Source organism: Hydractinia symbiolongicarpus, chromosome 11, assembly GCF_029227915.1.
Source record: "Hydractinia symbiolongicarpus strain clone_291-10 chromosome 11, HSymV2.1, whole genome shotgun sequence".
NCBI lineage: Eukaryota > Metazoa > Cnidaria > Hydrozoa > Anthoathecata > Hydractiniidae > Hydractinia > Hydractinia symbiolongicarpus.
Window position 1 is genome coordinate 25,510,834 of NC_079885.1, and position 16,959 is coordinate 25,527,792.

Genomic DNA, 16,959 nt, shown 5'->3' on the forward strand with positions numbered 1-16,959 from the left:
TCCTGAGTAACGTTTTGGTAATAATATTCTCGTTTAAGGATGAATGGCACATGTAAATTTGCCTAAGATGTAAAAATATGTGCAAACAATGTTTTTTGAACAGGCTTTATCTATAAAATCGCCAAAAAAGAACAAAACAATGAAAACGTTTAAATACTCAGGAGACGTCTATCAATAATTTTTAATGTTTCTTGAAAATATGCTTGATATCTAGCTGTTCTTCAGCCTACAACCAGTCGCCATGGGGGATATAACTATCTTAACATTATCTACATAAAAAGGTTTAAAAGCAAAAGCACAAACAAAGAGATATTGCAACTTAATATACTAGATGGGCATAACAAACAAAATAGTATAATTATTATAAAAAATTATTAAGAACCGTAACTAAATATGTTAATGAAACATTTTTATATGAATAAAAACAATACTATATTTTACTTTCATGGCAGACTTAGAATCCATTTATTACAAGTATATATAATATAACACAATTCAAGGAGAGTAGTGGGCTGTATAAACTAATAGGAGTAACAAACACAAATTTTTTTGTAATAAAAAAGCATCTCTTACATTGCCAACAAAACATTGAGAATCAAAACACTATGAGATGATAAAAAAATCTAAATTAGCAGTACTTTAACAGTGATTTCTTAAGTCTTTTTCATAATAAATTAATGTTTATTTTCCAACATCTTTGAGTTTTGTTTCTTGTTGTTTGCGTTCTGAGGAATGGCAAATTTCCATTTCCATTATATACATTGAATGATTTCCACAAAACTAGACAAAAAACAACAACTTTACTTTGAAGGAAATATAAAAGGTGTATGTTTCTGCATTGAGCATGAATAGGTCGTAACTCTACAAGAGAAGTTCTCGCTTCCTTACGTTTTTTGTGAAATAGATTTAGTTAACGGTTTGCTGTTTTTGTCCTTAGGGTATTGTATTTGTCGTGCTAGGGTGCATAAAGTTCTTGAGTAAAATACCTGTGCTGTGTTTATACTAATTAAATTTTTTGGAAATAATAAATCTTTTATAAAGAAACATTTTTAATAGTTTACATACCAATTAGCTAATCTTCATCATCATCAGAATCCATTGCATAACGCCGCCTATTTATCTGAAAGAATAATTTGTTATGTAACGCAATGACTAAATTTGCAACCAACTATGTCTCAAATTGGCAACTGCTGCAAAACAGTATACATCATGCTTAATAAATTAGGTATCCTTTTTGCAACGACATATAAGCAAACAGATAAAATTTGTGAAAAATAATAAGGTAAGAGAAAATAAATAACAACAAAATTCAAGAATTTTTACTTACAGCTGTCCTTCACACACTTTATGTGTGTGACAGACAGCTGTTAAAGACTACTGTCATTAAACTTTACAAAAAGGTTTTTTTCATGCATTTTATTGTAAGAGAAGGTTAAAAAACAGAAGTTTTTTTTCCTGCTAATGTCAGGGATAGGTTTTTCTGGGAGGTAGAGGGTGCTTTGGGTCAACGATCGAAATAAGGGTTCGTAGTTTGCTAAATGTGAATCGTTTTTTGAATCTGCAACCCAATTTACACAAATTATCAATAAAACTGCGAATCAAAATTTCAATATATTCTCAAAAAAATAAAAACAACAGCAGCAATGACTAGTGAGCAGTCAAGACATCCTGTGCATGCCACAACTTTAATACACGTTTGTTTTGCTTATTATTCGGACAACCTATTTTTTTTCTTTTAAGAAATCAACGTAGCATTGTTGCGGTCCTAAAATAATTAGCCTTTACACTAGGTCCATATATCTTTTACTGCCAGCCAGTGTAACTAATCTCTGTTCCACGTTGGGCAAATCGGATTACAAAATTGCTAAGTCACGCTGCAGTGAAAACAAAAGATTTAGCTGAGACAATAGGAATAAATCAGTGCAGTTTTGTCCCGATATTCTGAAATTCCCCGCTTTAAAGAGCTCCTAGTTGATAATGGATGCGAAATTCATTCTTTCTTGCCTGAATGGGTTACATTGAAAACTCATGTTCTACCCATTATAAAAAACAATCCCAAACTGTTTTATTTAAAGATCTGGCAGCGAGTTTTCAACTCAGATTGGAAGAGGAATGTGAGAATATTTAGCATATAATTAAGATTTTACTTTGTACACCATTCATGAATGCAAAGGTTGAAAAAATGTTTTCTTGTATGGCGTGAATTAAAACTGATTATCGAAATCGATTAGGAAGAGATTTGCTAGATGCATGTCTTTGTGTTGGAGAAGAAGGACCATCACTCAAAGAATTTGATTCTGATAAAGTCATTTCTTTGTAGTACGAGAAAAAAGTCAGGAGATTGTTTGCAATGCCACATCGCTATCCAGCCAAACCAAAAAATGTTGGATCATCATCAAATCATTCTCAGCTTAATGTCCGTTTTCAATGCTAGCATGGGTTGGACAGGGTATATTTATGACCCTCTTCCAGTCTGATCTAGACTGTGTTAGATCTAAACTCAACTTCCTCTGTATCAAGTCTGTCCTTATAACCTCCTGCAAAGTCTTTCTCGGTCTGCCTCTTGGCTTTGCCCCAGGAACTATAAAGTCTCTACACTTTCTTACCCAATTATCCCCCTCCATTCTTTCCAAGTGCACCAGCCAATTCAATCTTCTTATCTGGATAACATCTTTAATTCTATGGATACTTAGCCTGCTTCTTAGCTCATCTGAACTCTTTCTGTCTCCCAGACTGGCGTTACACATCCACCTTACCATTCTCATATCATTTCTTTCTAAACTTTCAAGATCTTCCTGCTTCACTGCCCATGTCTCAATGCCGTACAACATAACACTTCTTACACAGGCCTCATACAACGTACCTTTTAACTCAATTGACAAGACTCTGCTAGTCAACAAAGGAAGTAACTCTCCGAACTTTTTCCAAGCAGAACCTATCCTGCAAGTAACACTTCTTCCAACACCCCCTTCACTGCCCAACATATCACCTAAGTAACAGAAGTTCTCAACTATCTCTAACGAGCCACTGTTGTACATCATTGAAGCATGAAATACTTCATTCTCTATAATCTCACCTTTGCAACGCTTGCATACAAACTGGATGTCAGCTTCCACCAATACTACTGCACTTCTTATGTACCCAATGCTTACAAGTCTGACAAAAAATTGATTTACTACCAACCCCTTTCCTGCAAACTCCACAAAGCCACTTTCCAACTACAAGGTCACACTCGGCTGCAATGCTACTAATAAAGACTTTAGACTTTGCTGTGTTCACCCTTAGCCCTTTCTCTTCTAGTCCTTTCTTCCACTTCTCAAACTTTTTAACTAATTCTTCCATCGACTCTGCTATGAGAACCAAATCATCTGCATACAATAACACCCATGGACAACGTGTTCTGAACTCCATTGACAGCGCTTCTAAGACTAGAACAAACAACAAAGGACTAAGTACAGAACCCTGATGTACACCAACATTATTTGAGTCAGCCAAGTGTGACCTTGTAGTTGGAAAGTGGCCTTGTGGAGTTTGCAGGAAAGGGGTTGGTAGTAACTCAATTTTTTGTCAGACTTGCAAGCATTGGGTACATAAGACGTGCAGTAGTATTAGTGGAAGGTTAAGAGCTGACATACAGTTTGTATGCAAGCGTTGCAAAGGTGAGATTATAGAGAATAAAGTATTTCCAGCTTTAATGATGTACAACAGTGGCTCGTTAGAGATAGTTAAGAACTTCTGTTACTTAGGTGATATGTTGGGCAGTGAAGGGGGTGTTGGAAGAAGTGTTACTTGCAGGATAGGTTCTGCTTGGAAAAAGTTTAGAGAGTTACTTCCTTTATTGACTAGCAGAGTCCTGTCAATTGAGGTAAAAGGTAGGTTGTATGAGGCCTGTGTAAGAAGTGTTATGTTGTACGGTAGTGAGACATGGGCAGTGAAGCAGGAAGATCTTGACCGTTTAGAAAGGAATGATATGAGAATGGTTAGGTGGATGTGTAATGCCAGTCTGAGAGACAGAAAGAGTTCAGATGAGCTAAGAAGCAGGCTAAGTCTCCGTAGAATTAAAGATGTTATCCAGATAAGAAGATTGAATTGGCTGGGGCACTTGAAAAGAATGGAGGAGGATAATTGGGTAAGAAAGTGTAGAGACTTGATAGTTCCTGGGGCAAAGCCCAGAGGCAGACCGAGAAAGACTTGGCAGGAGGTTATAAGGACAGACTTGATAGAGAGGAAGTTGAGTTTAGATCTAACACATTCTAGATCAGATTGGAAGAGGGTCATTAATATACCCCGTCCAACCCATGCTAGCATGGAAAACGGACGTTAAGCCGAGAATGATGATGATGATGAGTGGTATTATTTGAAATGCAATTTTTTATGGTGAAATAATGAGACTCTAACGAACATATGTGTCCGTAAAAAATGCTGATTAAAAATTCCAATTTTGTTCTTCTACCTCTGTTTACCTTTGTTTCCGTATCCTTTTTCTCCTAAAAAAAGTAACTTGCTTCTGGGGTTTTGTCTCTACAGCAACTAATCATCCCTAGGGCATCGTCTCTTTTAACCTCAGTTTCACTGCTTCTCTTTCGATTTGAAAGTAAAACGTGGAGAAGCATTGGAAACGAAGTTTACCCTTTTCTCCAAAATACGTCTGCAACATAAATTCAAGCAAATAAGTAAATGCAAGTTTTTGTTCATTCGTTCTGCAAAGTATTCAGCAAATAAAAATTTTACTTTTAAATATAGTAAATTGAAGTCATAATCACACAAGAGTTGTTTTAAGGAAAGGATATTTTGATTCGCTGTTTGGTCCAATTTATAACAAAACTTGCAAAAGATGCCAAAACAGTTCCAACGTCAAAAATTTGAAAATTTGCGAACCATTTATTTTACATTAATTTGATCCCTGCGGGTTACGTTTTTAGGGGTGGTGGTAATTTGACCAATTCAGGAACAACAAACGCATGACTACGAAACTAGAAATAAAGATTTTCTGGTGTCAAAGAGATTAATGGTATCGTTATTTTTTGCTAAATCAACATAAAAAAATTCTGACATTATTTTTTGCAAGAAGAGGAGCTAAAACCCAAGACTTGCGGCTGCATTATTGTAAATTAGTTTCTGTTATATTTAACATATAAATGCATATTACATACCATTAGACCATACCTAAAGGATTTGTTTAGCTAGGATTTTAAGAAGTATATACATATAGAATACTTAATTTTAAACTAATAATTAACACAAAGTACATCAATAAAATTAGATTCATTTATTCATTTGTTTTACACCACAAAAAATAGAAAATCTCCATTGTTTAAGTGTCATTTTTAATATATTTTTGTCCCCCTTTTTTTCTAGATGATTTTTTTCAAATATATAAACTGTAATTCAAAATATAATAAAGAAGCTGTTTTAGGTAGTTTTTAAAAGTTTTTTTGTCCCTCAGGAACGGTGGATAATATTTTTTTATAATTTCGCAACCTGTCATAGGCTCCTCAAATTAATTCTTTGGCTGTGGTCCTTGTTTTTCATGTTCTCAAAAACTTTAATTTAAGTAAATGTTTAAGTACTATCAAACTTTCTAAAAAAAAGAATATTTTTAGTATAGTGTGGTCTCACTTAGTTATTTTAAGGTAGGTGGATCAACATAATAAAATATATATAAGACAAAAAGATATATATCATTACTTGACAAACATACAACCACATAAAAACAGAAAACTAGCCATGCTATGGGCTTGTGGGTTGAGGTGCTTACCTGGGGGGGGGGGGACCTTAGCACATTATAATTAGGAGGAGGGGACCCAAGACCCCTCTGCATACTATGCTTTTGTTTAAGTGATGTAAAAAACTTTACATGTAATAGGGAAAAAAGTAAAAAGTCAAATGGATAGTGGTAAATTACCATTACTCACACCCTCCCCCCCCCCTTTTTCTAAAAAATAGGGTTAATATGAAGCAACTTAACGTGTTAGATACTCTACCAAATGCATTTTCATTCATAACTTTTCTTAAGCTGTCCACCATTAACAACAATGGTGATATTCTACAGAAGACTCATAACCAGTAATTTTTTTTGTCTAATAGCCTCTGTTGAGGAAAAAAGAGACTTTAGGGCTTAAATTTTGTCTCAAGTTTGACGAGTGACTCATCACCACGTAATTTGCAACATTTATTTACTTCATCAAAAGCATAAAAAAAACACTTGTGATTTACAAAATTGTTGATTTTTTTGGCATTTTTAATCCTCCAGCATTTTCTAATAATTTCTGATAATACTGGACGTTTTTTTTAAACTTTAATCTTCTTAGACAATAGAGTACTTACAGTAACTTTGTTTTGTTTCTCCATTTGTTTGTTTACATTCTCCAGTAATCCAACCAATCCCTCTTCATTGATCTGAAAAAGCAATAGAAAAATGGAATTTAAAGTATAATTATTTAAAAACTAGTCAAATGCTTAAGTTGGTGCTGACAAAAGAAGATAAATGGCTTTTGAATCATTATTTTTCTCATTTTTAAACAATAACAGCCTTAATAGCCAATCTAGAAGTTTCATTAGCAATTAGTTGACATTGTTTATTTACAAAATTTAAATCAACTGATTTCTTAATTGAACCAACAAGTAATATTAATTTACACTGACATTTAATAATTGCTGACGCAAAATGTTGACGTCACCTATTAGGCATCTTTTTGTTAAGTTCGCATTAGCAATGTTTTTGCGCGGTTGAGCTTAAAAAAATTCTGGTTTGCTGTGACCAGAGTGAACCGGCTATTCAGGAAGATTTCGGCAGCAAAAGCCACATGTCAATTGCTTTAGGTGTGCTATCATTAGCATGCCTTAGTCTGTTTGCGATTGTTGGGAAGTGCAGATGCTATCACATGCCTCTCCTGAAAAACCCTTAGTGAGTTTTTTATTGCTAGTTTGTCATGATAGATAGGTAGGTAGATAGGTAGGTAGGTAGGCAGATAGATAGATAGATGTGCATATTTTACATGGCTAGCCTCGCAAATATCGAGGGATATACCTGTTCATTATTTCCAGGAGGTGCCATGGCTTAGATGGAGAGTCCTAGAGTATTTAATGCTCATTTTGAGCTACGCAGACCCCATTAGGGGCTGCGCTCTACTAGACAACTCCCAGCAACATTCAACGGCCCAAACTCTGCTGTACAATCTGACTTAAAACAAAATCATCAAATCTTAAATCGTTAAACAGCTGCCATCATAAACAATTTTTTGAGACATTATTATATTAACCCTATTCGGTCGAGGGGGTGATTCTGCCCCCCTAACATTTTTTTTAATAACTCCTCATTGCTTTGTTATATGGCTATAACACTTTCACTGAGTTTCAATATTTATCTATTAGATACCTGCATGCTAAATTTTTAGGTCCCATGCCTTTCAGAGGCTTTGATATTGGCCATTACTCGAAACTACCCCCCAAAATCTCTATGAAATCCTTATAATAGGGAAAATATAATAACTCCTGTTAGGATTATCCTTAGAACTTGAAACTTTCAACACAACTTTGTTTCATCAAGAAGAATCATTTTGCATAATTTAGACATGTGACTAATCCGAATTCCCGATTTTATCGGGTTTTACCCGAAAATCGGGAAAAATCGGATTTTCGGGAAATTTATGATCGAACCATGTAAAAGCCGGAAGATATGTTAAGATGTTAATTAACTTTTATTTAGCTTTCAGAAACTTTAAACAGAATGTAAAAATTCGCTCTAGAACAAAAGCATAAAAATTTTAAGCAGATTGTGGCATATTTAACAAATTTTAAGCTTCTGGTGACGTCACAGAAAATGTGCTGACGCAAGCAAAAACTTAGATTTGAACAGCCCTATGAAAAGTTATTGAGGGGGGGGGGGGGGGGGCGGAATCCACCCCCGTCATAGTATGTTCGAAAACCCCCGAACCGAATAGGGTTAAACCCAAATTCATCGCTGAACCCAACTTTCAATGGAGCTGCTGTTCCAACATTACACAATTAAAGGAGAACTAACAAAAAATATGTTTTTACGTAATAGAACATTCTTACAAACAACATAGAATAAGACAAGTTAAATTCCAATATCTTCGTAGAAAAAATGATTTTCAGCATTTTAACAACATGCGAAAGTAGGTAAACAAACAAACAAAAATATTGTTTCTGTTTTGTTTTGTTATCACAAAATCACATTGAAGTTTTATTTTCAAGTCTAGCAAATTAAATAAAGCACTTGTTGTCTTTCAAGATGTTTTGATACAGAAATAACACAAGAAAAATTTCTTAGTAACACGTAATACTTATTTATATTAATTATTTTTATCACTTACTTTTTCGAATGAAAACTCATGCCTAAAACTCTCAAACTATATTTAAAACGGAAAATATATTTGCGCAAAAAACAGTTTTACAGCGTACATAAAAAACATTTTGTGCAAATAACCATCAAACTATAACTGACATAAGGTTTTGATTGTTGAAGTTCAAATCAGATTAGAAAAACAGAACACAATTGATTTATTTGCCAAATAAATACTTACCCGTCCACCAATCTGACCACTTCTTGCCATTTGTATAAGCATACTTTCAACCATTTTAGCCTTCTCTGGTTTTACTAGGGCTATACTGTTCACTATAAAATGGCAAAAAACACTGTTTTGTGAAAGTGTTAAAACAAGGGTGGAAATAAAAAGCCTGAAATAAAATCACATCACAACATCCTAATCTTACACAATACACTAAGGTGAATTGAAAAGTGACAAAATGTAGCATACATCTAGCTCTTGCACCTTGATCTAGTATCTGGCTCAACATAGAGTTTTTTATTTCAGCCTCCCTAAAAACAAAACACAAAACTTTCTTAGAGCAAGTGTACAACAGCCATGTAAAACCTGAAAAAAAGGAATCACGGCATCTTATGTACTATGAAATAAATAAAACCATTGTAACCTTTTTTGTAACTTTACAGCTATTAGTTTAGTTATAATAGATACCCAGTTTACATATGTTTTTAACAAATTCTTTTACGCAGATGCATTGCAATTTTGGTGCATTGTTTGCGCATAAAAAAATCGCATCCCCAGCGCTTTAAGGTATGATCTGCTGACAAACCACCATTTCTGAAAATACTTTTTAGCAGTTAAAAAACTACATTGTCTAATATTATTTGCTAATATCTTATGCTTGTAAACAGAGTGTGTATTGACAGCAGTTTCTAAATTGAAATACTGTCCAAAAACTGAGAAGGCTTCTAGAGATGTTGCATAGGCGCATTGTAAACATCGATAGATTAGAATATTGAGAAATCAGTGAATTTTCCAGAGTTTTTATAAGAAAAAGATAGAATAGTGTCCTCTGGTTGCTAGACACAAGAAATGGCTTTATTATTATAATAACACACTAAAATGATACAACTCTTAAATTTTCTTGTTTATAATTGATAACCTTACCGCATTCTAGCTTCTTCTTGTTTTTTTATTTGCTCAGGGTTTTCAGCCTAATTAATAATGCAAAAATATGAAAAATAATATTCCAGTTTGCAACATTGGAAATATTCAATAAAAAAATATTCAAAAAAAATTGCATTCTAAATTAGAAGAACTTTCCAACCTGTGCCTGCATCTCTGCCATTCGCTGTGCTCTAATAGCTGCTAATTCTGAGTCATCTGCCATTTTATTTATTTTCTGTATATGATTATAAAAAGAACGTTGAGGTCAGATGTGCTTAGATCTAACAACATGTGTCTTTGTAGACACATGTTGTAAGATCAGATAAGTGTCTTTGTAGACACATGTCGGTTATTACTGGGTCGTCAGATTTAGCAGTCACACTGGAAAGGCTTCTTTCAGAAATTAAAAGGAAAAAGATCTTTCATCTTAACGAAATGTTCAAAAGAGACTCCAGGACGAAAATGAGAAATTAAAAAAATCTGTCAAAATATTAGAGTTGATATCAAGTGAGATGTTACAAAGCTACAGCAATACATAAAACAAACATAAGGCCATGTGAAGTTGATTCTTTGTTTATGGTTGTTTGTTGTGATGAGATTAAACTGCACTATGCGCTCATTATTTATTATTTTTTGTTTTTGTACAACTCAAATATAGAAATTATAAAAAACATACAGAAAAATTATGTTATAATTTATGTGATTTAAAACAAAAATAGTAGCTATTGTCACTAAAAAAGTCATAATACACGTGAAAAACAAGATAAATTATTACTGTCGTAAAACCCTACTTCATTTAGATAATTATATGTTTTAAAATAAGCTAGCTAAATTGTAATGCTACAAGACTTTCACTAAAATGGTCAATAAGGTATAGAATGCGCTTGTGGTAACCCTCCTCTATTATAAATATAAAAATATACAATTTTCATGCTGGGAAACATTTTAAATATTGTTAACTAAACAAGTCCATAAAAAGATTTTTGCACATAAATTTAGATATTCTTACAAAACTGAACATATAGCATTAAAGGAGCGCAATTTTTTTTATAAATAATTTTTTTTTTTAATTATTTTATGAGGAGAATAACTTGCCGTATAAATTACAAAACAGTGCAAGTCTAAATCGCTGTATAACTTTCAAAACACCACAAGAATAATTCCTGCTGCATAATTTCCGTAACAACACAAGAAAAATTCTTGCTGCATAACTTTTCAACACAGGTTTTTGAGCATGCAGGTTTTTTTATCTTGATTGCTAGTTATTATAATAATTCAAAACAGAATAACAAATTTTCTTACACATTTTTTTAGTGAAACAAAATTATTTTTATTTTTACTAGGAACAAAAATTTTTTAATTGTGTGTGATGCTAAAATATGCGGAACTCTCCTCCATTGTAGTGTAGACATATTGTGGTTTAAGAGTTTGCATGCACCATAGAAACAGGCCTAGGTTGAAAACAACGAAGGGAGCTATGGTGCTTTCTTAGTGGGGATATATTTGAGTAAATGCCTTTGTTATCAACATAATTAATACTTTTCTGCTGCAACTTCTTATTTTTAATTTTTTGAAATCTATATAATAATACGGCAGTTCTGTCTGTCTGTGACTTTTGCAAAGTGGATAAAATTTCTTTGATAAAGTCTATAAAACATCGCCTATAAATTTGTTCTGTAAATTAGCAAACTTTGACGTCAGAGCAATATTGACGTCAAAGGAAAGTATATTAAGATTAGTGAAGCCATTGCATTGCACTTTTAAATTTAAGGCTTAATAACTTGGAAACGGGTGGAAATAACTGACGTCATCTCCTACGTGGGTAACTAGGGACTACCTGGGACCAATTTGGGTAAGTTTTCCAAACCTGGGTTCCCGAATCCGTTTCGGAATGGACGGGTTAATGACGTCATCAAAAAACTTTTAAACCCTAATATCTCTGCATCCGTTTGTCAAAAGTACACGATCCTATACATTTTCTTAATCGGCGTTTCAAGATCTAAACGATGAAGGCAATATGTGTAGAAATTTCTAAAAAATTTTTTTGGGGTTTCGACAGGCCATTCCTGACGTCAGCAAAATTTTTAAACCCTTATATCTCAATAACCGCTCATTAAAACCACACGAACATATACATTTTCTTGATCAAAGCTCTACACAATAGAGGAAACGTGAAAACAAAGTTCTAATTTTTTTTTGTGGATGGGTTGCTGACGTCATCAAAATTTTTATTCTGCCTCAGTGGATTTCTCCACGGGCCCTATCAACTAGTTTTGTACTAATGAATCAAAATGAACCATTAATTTTGCTGGTAATGCAAATGCATTGCCGGCAACATCAACAGCCCACACCAGTGTGCCATTTCCCCACAATTTCCCTCACATGGCTTGGGTTAACCTGGGCTATGTTAAATTGCCACCAAGGGAAATTGAACCCCGGTCTCTCGCGCCAAAGTGTGAGAGTTATAACTACAGTGTGCTATCTCCTCCATTTCCCTCACATTGCTTGGGTTAACCTGAGGCCATATAGTATCATTCACTTGCATACATTGAATCGTCACCCAAAAAAGGGAATCGAACACCAGCTACAGTAGTGCCACAAGACAGACTACTTCAAAAGGAACGGCTCTCATGCTCAATTTCAAAATCCTAGCTAGCTAATTCTCCCTTAAACGTGTGTGGAAGATGTGGTTGTTTGGTGCATTTATTTAGGTCAGATATGGAAAGTGACGGAAAAAAGGAAGAATTTCGAACGATAAAATTAGGACTCAATCTAGCTACCTCCAAGGTCAAGTAAAACAAACGAACTGCATTACTGACTACACAGAATTGACTGTGCATTAATCCAGGGAAGCAGGAGAAAAGAGACCCTTCCTCTGCATATTAATGTCCTGGCATGCATCTCTCAGTCTGCCTGGGTGCTACATGAAGTTATAGCTCTCTGTGTCTTGTAGACGTTAATCCGAAAGAAGAATCCGAAAACTTAAAAACAATTCGGATTCAATCCCGCCCTGGTGAATCAAACAAATATGGCTGCACGTGGTGTTTTGAGAAATCAAGCAACATATAGGCTTAACACATCGAATATCAGCCTGTTTTAGGCTTGCCTTGTCAATCTCTGTTTTTGAATGACAATATATACTTATGTTTTTGTATCTTTATTTCACATAGACAACTTTCAGTACGGCGTAATGTTTTGGTTTGCGTCGTGTGTGAGAAACGATGCCATGATGGATGGGCATTTAATTTTGAAACTAAAACGAATTATTAAAAAAACAAATTCAGAGTACTAAGTTTGGAAATCAAAATTGCATAATTATCTAAACTTCTAAGCAAAAAATATTATTATCGATATTTTTAAAAAAAGATTCATAGACAATTTTTTAAGCTCTTTTGTGAAACTAACTTGGTTTTCACGAAAGATAAGCACTAAATGAAATTTATAGATTTTTCAAAAAGATGCAAAAGGCACTAAAATTAATTTTTTGAATCACAGATCTCTTTTTGGGACAAGTTTTGCCAATTTCCACCAATTTCTTCTTGACTGCATTTCTTTTTGTCACAAGTTTTGCCTATTTCAACAAAGCTCTATTTTTGACTGCATTTTTTTTCGGGACAAGTTTTGCCCATTTCAGCAAAGCTCTCTGCATTTGACTGCATTTCTGTGATTACAGTAGATTAGAGGGTGGTCTGTTATTATTTTTTTATACCAGAATGCATTCATATGAACCTTGTTCTGGATGCAACTTGTTTTTATTTAAAAATGCTTCACACAACATTGCAATATGATGTGCTTGTTTTGTTTACAAAAATGATCCAAAAACATTTTATGGAAAATCAAATGCACTTGATTTCTTTATGTTTATAACATGTATATGTGACATATTTTGCTGCTTTGAGTTGTTCACAGACTGGCATGTCCTTAATTAGATCAAGAGTATATAACTGTATGTTACAAAAACTGATAAGCTTGTCTTATCTTACATCAAATCTAATGTTCAGTCTAAGTTTCAGTTTATGAATGAACAAGAAAACTCCCCTCACCCTCTTATGGTTAGCCCAAAGTTATGAGGTTGTTAAAAACGATTCTTTTCCTGTTATTGTGCATGTTTACCTGGAAATTTCTGCTTACTTAGTAATTTTGATAATAAGTCAAAATCATTTTTGTATGCGTTAAGGTTCATATCTTTAAGAAATAGTAAAGAAAACATGATACATAAAACATAATGTAAATAATGCAGCTGTTTGGACAACTAAAAAAGGGTTACTATGGCCTTAACATTTAAAATGATTCCTGTATTAAAAATAATATTTTTACATGTTGTAAAGAGTAAAAAGTTGTTTATCAAGTCCTTTGAAATTTTTTTAAAATCCTTTTTCATTCTGAAGTTATTTAAAATTTTAAGTATTCAAAATCCAGGATCTGACTAAACGGAAACAGATATTAGATTATTTATGAACATCCTTAGCTGTTGCAATTCAAAGCATCAAAAAATACTAACAACAAATTACAGTTTATCTTTTACTAAAGATCGTGATTTTAAAAATGCTGACGATATATTTCTACCTGTAATTAAAGATGAGACCATTCTTAAACTACAAAACTTTACACATGCCAACATCAAGAGCATAAGTCCACACTGTTTAAAATTTTATGTAAGGTCGCAAGATATTTTGAATGTTATTTTATTCTTATTACAGTATCTTATTACAGTACTGGAATCAGGACACCTAAAATTGTGAGCACGTATCATGCGCAACACGAACGATCCGCAATCCTATCAGGACCATCACGATAGAAAAAATGTTACTGAAGAGCTTCGCGATAGTCGCGATGTATAAAAAAGTAACGATGCTATCGCGATTGTCACTATTAATCGTGATTGTCACGATGAATCGTGAATAACATTAAAAATATTAAACAAAAGATGTGTATAGCTAATCTTGTGTTTTTGTTTTTTTATATTTAAAAATTCTTTTGCATCTAGTATTTTTATTAGAAATAAGGTGACTCCAACTTAATTACTTGTTCTACGGGCGAAGTAGATAGTAGTTTGTCGGTCGGCGAAATAAAAATAATTTTATCGAGAATGTATAAATGGTCGGAACAACAAAAAAATAAAAAAACAGCAACGGAGGAGGGTGTTACGACAAGCATATTTTTTTTATGTATGTTTGCTTGTATTAGCGAATGTTAAATTACGAATGTCCGATTTAATAAAAGTTCATGGAAAAATAAGAATGTATGGTCGGAACAACAGCAAAATAATAATAATAAAAAATAACAACGGAGGAGGGTGTTATGACAACCGTTTTCTATGTATATTCGCTTAACCCACGCAGTTTATATTTTTAGTTGCGAACGAAAAATAATAATAATTCACTAAAATAATGTAACTAGTACTCAAGGTGAAAAGATAAAAATACTTGATATTAATTATTTTTCCTAAATGATATCGACTAAGAAATTTAAGATTTTTAGCAAGCAGCGTAATTTTAAACATATATTAATCATAACGAAGGAGGGTGTTACAACATTCATAATCTTTTTTTTCACGAGATGGGATAAAATAATCGCGCATGATCCACGATCCACAATGTTAGGTGTCCTGATTCCAGTACTGTACATTATCAATGATGATGTCATATGGTCAGCTGGAAATCAAAAAAATTAAAATCAAACAAAAAAAATTTAAATTCTAAAAAATTGGAATAACAACTTTTTATCCTTTAAACAAAAATGTAATTTTTAATGCAGGAATCCCTTTAACCTCAGGACATAATTCTTTCTATGGCGAATATTGAAGTTATACATGTATGATAATATATTTTAGTGACAATATGTGGTATTATTTTATTGCTCATGTTGTCTACCATTTTACAAGATGGTTTCCGAAAGACCAACGATTTGGAGTACGAATGTTTTCAATCTTCATATCAGGATTATTTCTTATTCCACAATTTATCGTTTTGGTTAAGCCATCAAGTGATAGGTATTGTGATCAGCCATTATTAAATCTACTAATAGCTTCTCTTGGTATGACGTTAGCGATGATTGCTTTTTCGTTTTTGTTTACCATGATGGAGCCTGTACCATGGAAATTAAGAATTGGTTTTCATTTTTTTGGATTTTTCTCTCTTCTTGTTGGTTTAATTCAATTTGGCATCACTTTGGATTCACACGAGTGCGACGTAACTACACCATCATTGTACGTGTTGTCGTTGTCGTTTGGCATTCTGGCGTTTGTTACTGCTTTATTTATTTGCATGATAGCTCCATTCTGGTTTGTCAATTACTTTTGGCCAGGAACTGTTCTGAATCGAAAAGAACGAAGAGGAGTGTGTTACGAGCCAGTTAAGTGCTGCTCCTGTATATGGCACGTTTGATAAGGCTTTGAATAATGCAAGGAAAAACTGTAAATACAAGATGGTGTTATGATTTTACTCTTCTTAATGTGTATATCAAAGAGTTTAAAACTCCCTTACCAACATAATTAGTTCCTTTAATAAATAATAGTACAAAGTTGGTTATAGCTTGATGCAAAGATTATTTATAAATGTTTTGTTAATATTAATCTTTCAATTTTTAGTAATTGTTGAAGAACCATAAAACGTTAGTTCTTCCACAATTATTAAACTGTTTATTAAAACGTAAAGGCAGTACGTATATAGAGTCCTGATGTGCACCAGAGTGTTAAAATGGTGTTGTTAAGATATAATTCCATATTACTTTACTATTCACATTTACTATGTGTATTTTTCAACAAGGTTTTTCGTGATTTCAAACAACAACAAGTTCTCCTTTGAAACAATATATAATAATTTTTGATCAATACAAAGTAACTTTTTTTTTCAAATTTTTCCAAATTGCCTTATATTTGTTTCTTTTTGTCAGAGATTTTTCTTAAGGAAAATAATTTGTTTATATATTGTGATTCTTTTCAGGAGTGGAGAATATAGCTTTGTAAATTCTATTCATATATAATAATATATAATTAAAACATGATTTCTGTCATAAAACTATTTTATATCCTGTAACATTTGTGATTTTGTATTGTTGTGTATAGATATAACATTGGACTAATATATGATGTATATATTAACTTGATGAAAAATAATAAGGACATATATATAAGGACATATTTTTCCGATTTAATGGCATATTTATATCTGCGAAAGCTAAGAACCAATACTCCTTGACTTTAAATAAGTTTCCACTGGTTGCCACTGGTTCAAGAGTTAGCATTGCATACATAGTCTAAGTTATGGTGTACACCAGCACTTAAAACATGAAATAAAAGTTTTTAAATATAGTGTCATTTCATATTCCAGAACAAATTTCTTGTAATTGTTTATTTCTTTGAAATAAAGGTCAGTTAAACAATCTGAAGAAAAGATTATGTACATTGGTTGAAGTTATAGGCTATCCACTAGTAAATTAGAACTTGACGCTCGGACTATGATTGTGCATATATATCTATTATAGACATTTTACATTTTACATT

The 16,959-nt window shown here is 32.9% G+C and overlaps 1 protein-coding gene across 1 annotated transcript; it reads left to right on the forward strand.

Annotated features, from left to right (window-relative positions):
- Positions 1-15,249: 15,249 nt before the first annotated feature.
- On the forward strand, positions 15,250-16,592 carry LOC130613775 (uncharacterized). Its single transcript, XM_057435115.1, has one exon. It carries the CDS (start codon positions 15,272-15,274, stop codon positions 15,839-15,841), a length of 570 nt encoding a protein of 189 aa, XP_057291098.1. The 5' UTR covers positions 15,250-15,271; the 3' UTR covers positions 15,842-16,592.
- Positions 16,593-16,959: the final 367 nt, after the last annotated feature.